Source organism: Rhagoletis pomonella, unplaced genomic scaffold (genome assembly GCF_013731165.1).
Source record: "Rhagoletis pomonella isolate Grant_MI unplaced genomic scaffold, Rhpom_1.0 Rhpom_scaffold_03205, whole genome shotgun sequence".
NCBI lineage: Eukaryota > Metazoa > Arthropoda > Insecta > Diptera > Tephritidae > Rhagoletis > Rhagoletis pomonella.
Genome location: NW_023461758.1, coordinates 18,336 through 23,279, shown reverse-complemented (window position 1 = coordinate 23,279; position 4,944 = coordinate 18,336). Strand labels below are relative to the sequence as shown.

The following is a 4,944-nucleotide window of genomic DNA, read 5'->3' as shown; positions in this document are numbered from 1 at the left end:
GGGGCGATTTATTGCGTACTTCAGGCTTGTAATAAAATGGCCCACAGTAGTCCACACCGGTGACTATGAATGGGCGCGAGGCCTGAATTCGCTCTTTAGGCAGGTCGGCCATTATGTGCTCGACAAGGCGCGGTCTCGATTTGTAGCAAATAATGCATTTTTGTAGGACTCGAGTGACTGTTTTCCGACCACCTATGGGCCAAAACTGCATTCGAATGAAGGCGAGTAAAGCTTGAGGACCTGCGTGATGTTGTTTGCGATGAAAAAAGGTTATTATACTAAATGTCAGTGGATGATCCTTCGGAATAATGCATGGGTGGCGCGATTCAAAACTAAGCATAGAGTTTTTTAATCGCCCGCCGACTCTAATAATTCCAAAGTCATCAAGAAATGGTGATAGCGAAACAATGCTGCTCGAACTCGGGACGCAATTATTGGCCTGTAATGCCGTGTACTCCGGCCAAAGTTGCGCTCTTTGTACTAAGCGAATAAGCAGTTGAGTTCCATGGTGAATATCTGCGGCTGTGAGCTGCGAAGAGCTTGGCGATGTTGTAATATTGACAAATTTGCTGACGTACCCAAAAATGCGCTGCATTGTTCCAAATGAATTAATGTACTTGAACGAAAACGAAATGTCATTGCGGTTATGTGCGGCAAGCAACACCTTTTGTCGAAGTTCTGGAAGTTTTGGTTGTGGTAGACACATGCGCGGCTAGCTGCCCTCCACTTCTCGCAAAAATGACGGGCCGTGCATCCAAAGTGAAGATCCTAGAAGTTCCTGCGGGGTAGCTCCTTTGGATAAAATGTCCGCCGGATTCATTGCTGTCGGAACATAGTGCCACCGCATGCCCTCCGTTAATTGATGTATGGTGGAAATTCGGTTAGCGACAAATACGTTAAATTTCGATGGTTCTTCTCGCAGCCACGAGAGGACAGTGGAGGAATCTGACCAACAATGAAATGAACAGTTAAAAAGCTTCATTTTTGTAAACTCACCCATGAGTTGTGCCAGCAGTGTTGCTGCACAGAGTTCCAGCTTGGGCACGGTGATAGTCTTCAGTGGAGCGACACGGGCCTTCGAACACAACAGGTGCACTTGTACCTTACTATCCTTGGCTGAACGCGTATAAACGCAAGCCCCATAAGCTTCACGGCTTGCATCGCAAAATGCATGAATTTCTGTAATGGCCCCAGGTTGCAAGACGTAACGAGGAAATGATAGGTGCTGTATATCTGCAAACCCGCTGCAAAAGACAGACCAGGCGGTGTTTAACGATTGCGGTAGACTCTCATCCCACTCAAGCTTGTCTCTCCACATGCGTTGCAGAAGAATCTTCTCCTTGGTCAGCGTAGGGCCCATTAGTCCAAGGGGATCGTAACAGCGAGCTAGAGTAGACAACGCAGAGCGTTTTGAGTTTTTACCGAGTTCTCGTTGTGGCACAAACGAAAATAGCAGCTTGTCTTTGACCGGATCCCAAACTAGTCCCAGAGCTTTGGTGATGTCACTGCCATCGTCAAACTTAAGGAAACGTTCCTTGTCTACGTCAGGTATATCACGAAGGATATCTGGACTATTAGAGCACCACTTGCGTAACTTAAAGTTTCCTCGAGCAAGGAGGCTAGTTGTTTGTAGCTTGATATTCAGTACTTCTTCCATCGAATCGCCTCCAGATATCAAGTCATCTACGTAGAAGTCTCGACGCACTATTTCTGCACCAATGGGGTAAGTCGAGGATTCGTCAGCTGCGAGTTGGTGCATGGCACGTATGGCCAGAAATGACGCAGGCTTAGTTCCATAAGTCAGCGTGTCTAACTTATAGATGGCAAAGTTTTCCTGAGGAGATTCACGCCACAATATGCATTGGAGCATGCTATCTGGTGGGGTGACGCGAACACACCTATACATCTTACAGATGTCCCCAGTAAGTGCTATGGGAAAAGTACGAAATCTAATAAGGATATTAAAAAGTTTCGGCTGAATAGTTGGGCCTGCCATGAGTAGGTCGTTCAGCGAAAAGCCCGAAGTAGTGGATGCAGAGCCATCAAAAACCACTCTCAGCTTTGTTGTGCTACTGTCATCCTTGATGACGCAATGATGCGGCAGAAAATACTTGCATTGTTGAAAAACCTCATTGGTAACTAGCGACATGTGATTAAGGTCCAGATATTCCTTTATGAACTTACTATATTCTGTTTTAAGCTCAGGGTTACGAGCGAATTTTCGTTCAAGACTTTCGAAGCGTTGACGAGCTTGCAAATAGGAGTCTCCAAGGGCCTCCACACCACGCTTCATGGGAAGACGAACTGAGTATTCGCCTGATGACAATCGCAAATAATTTTCCCGGAAGTGGGCTTCGCAGTCGATATCTTCTTGGGAGGCCGTAGAGATCGGCTCGAAGTTGTGCTCTATTTCCCAGAACTGACGCACTAAATCTTCCAACCGAGTGGAAATAATATCACTGGAGGACTTCCGTCGCACCACAAAAGATGATAGTTTTGGAGCTTGTTGCCCCCCTCCAGATAGCACCCAACCGAGGCGTGTTTTCTGAAGGAGTGGTAAACCGTATGCCAAGCGTATCTGCCCCACACATAGCAGATCGAAGAACAATGCTGCTCCAATGAGCAGATCAATTCGCTGCGGTAAGTTGAACCCAGGATCAGCTAGTTGTATATTCGACGGAACATTCCACTCGTTGGTGCTCACGGAGCAGCCAGGCTGGTTGTCGGTTATGGTTTGCACAACAACAGCTGTTATGTTTGTTGAGAAATCTGAAGTCCGCGACTTCAGTACGAGGTCGACTGAGTAACCCTCCGTTGAGAAATTGGCATCTCCAATGCCAGATACTGTAGCAGAAGATTTTGCTTTTACAAGCTGCAATTGGTTTGCAAGGCGAGTTGTGATAAAGTGTAACTGGGAGCCAGAATCTAAAAGCGCCCTGCAAGGCACGAAGCTTCCAGCACGATTTTTTACCAGAACGACGGCAGTAGCTAGGAACACAGCATCAGAAGGAGATACTGGGGCACTAGGCGACACAGATAACGATGCAGTCATAGCGTTGGATTGAACTGTAGCTGCCGACGAAGCTTCGGCTTGACTATTGATTAACGATGCAGTTGAGCGTTCGAAATGCAAGAGCGTGTGGTGTTTCGACTGACAGGCGCGGCACGATCCGGATTTGCAGTCACGAATTTGATGCCCAGTCTTTAGGCAGTTAAGACAAAGGGAAAGCTTCTTAACTTCCCTCAGGCGTAAGTTCGGAGACAAATTTGCGAAGCGTTGACAGCTATAAATTGCATGCTCGGCAGATCCACAAAACACACAAACACCTTTTGAGCCGTTGGAAGCAACAAAGGATTTCCTCTGACCAGTACTCACGTTCTTGGTAGCTTTTACCGCCTGACCAGTCGGTGTCTGCATAGAATGCTCAACGTTCTCGAGTGTTCTGCAGCGCTTCTCCAAGAACATAGCTAATTGATCCCAGGATGGCAGTTCGCTGATCGATGAACTCTCCTCCCATTTAGCTTGCGTCTTTTTGTCGAGTTTCTGGATCACCAATTGTACGATGATGCCATCTGCGATCTTCCCATTGGATGCGAGCGACTGCAATGCGCGTATGTGTGCTGTGACCTTATCTGTCAGCTCTCGTAGCTTGGTTACGTTTGAATCTGCCCTCTCTAGCCCAAATATCTCCCTGACGTGTGCCTGAAATATAAGACGTTTGTTATCGAAGCGCTTTTGTAAAAGATCTAATGCAGTGTTATAAAGAGCGTCGTTTATTTCCAGCGAGCGCACGGTGTCAAGGGCAGCGCCGCTCAGACAGGAACGAAGATGCTGCAATTTGTCGATGTTGGTGAGGTCGCTGTCCTTGTCGATTATTGACGTGAACATTGAATAGAAATTTGTCCACTCGGTGTAGGCGCCACTGAATCTAGGCAGTGTCAGCAATGGCAAGCGTGAGCTATTAGCGTTCACAATGATTGATTGGGTCTCACTGGAGTTCATTCTGAGCCTGGGGCAATGTTGCGAGGCACTACGTTTACCAATCTCGCGTTGCAGTGTAGCTCTAAGGTTGATTAGAGCAGCATCGAAGTTACTTGGCAGGTCGCTGGCAATGGAGTCGAAGTCCAATTCCTCTAGGCTTGTGTGTGCGGCAGAAAAACTGGATTTTAATTCGCCTAAGGATTCTAGCATTGCTGAAAGACTATACTCATCCATACTGTGTAGCTTGTCTGCGTCCAACTCGTTAATCAAGCTCTCCAGTCTGCTGAATATGGCCTTTGTTTTCAGCTTTAGAAAGGCTACTCGATCTGCACCTTCCCCTGGCATGACGAAGTTGCTGACGTTTACACTAGTGTGGCAGAATTATCTCAGTAAGCGGCCGGAAACAAACGAAAAATCGCGTGATACGATCACGTCGGGGTCACCAAATGTTGAGCTACTAAGCCTTTTTAGCAGCTATTAAAATAAAACAAACGATGTATGCATAAGTTAAGCAACTGTATTTAACAAGATTTGGTCCGCGACTAACTAACAGAAAGTTCACCTTGAACTATTTAAGTATGTCCTAATTACATTGGATAACTGCAAATTCATCACCAACAATAGAAAACCAGTTTTCTTAAATGCATGAGAATTTACATATATATATTTATGCACGTATGCACCCGCGCACACAATATTGCTTACATACATATGTACTATTTTTCGCTTGCTTGCATACGAATGTATCCAACTGAGCGCGGGCGGTACGTATGCACATACATATATGTATGTATGTATATACGTATGCTTTATACATAGTATAAAAAATTAGCACAGTTTAAATACATACAAGTAAATATGCAGCTCAATTGAGTATGAAAATTTCAGTGTGATCAGATAACGTTATTCATATTGATTTTGATAAACATATTTTATGTTGCTGGCTTATCCGCTGCTGCTCC

The 4,944-nt window shown here is 45.7% G+C and overlaps 1 protein-coding gene across 1 annotated transcript; it reads right to left on the bottom strand.

The window, feature by feature from the left end:
• Window positions 1-712: 712 nt before the first annotated feature.
• LOC118754023 lies at window positions 713-4,216 on the bottom strand. The gene is made up of 2 exons (XM_036488893.1): window positions 997-4,216; window positions 713-945 (listed from the first exon to the last, which is right to left on the bottom strand). The coding sequence occupies exons 1-2, from the start codon at window positions 4,214-4,216 to the stop codon at window positions 713-715; spliced, it is 3,453 nt and encodes a 1,150-aa protein (XP_036344786.1).
• Window positions 4,217-4,944: the final 728 nt, after the last annotated feature.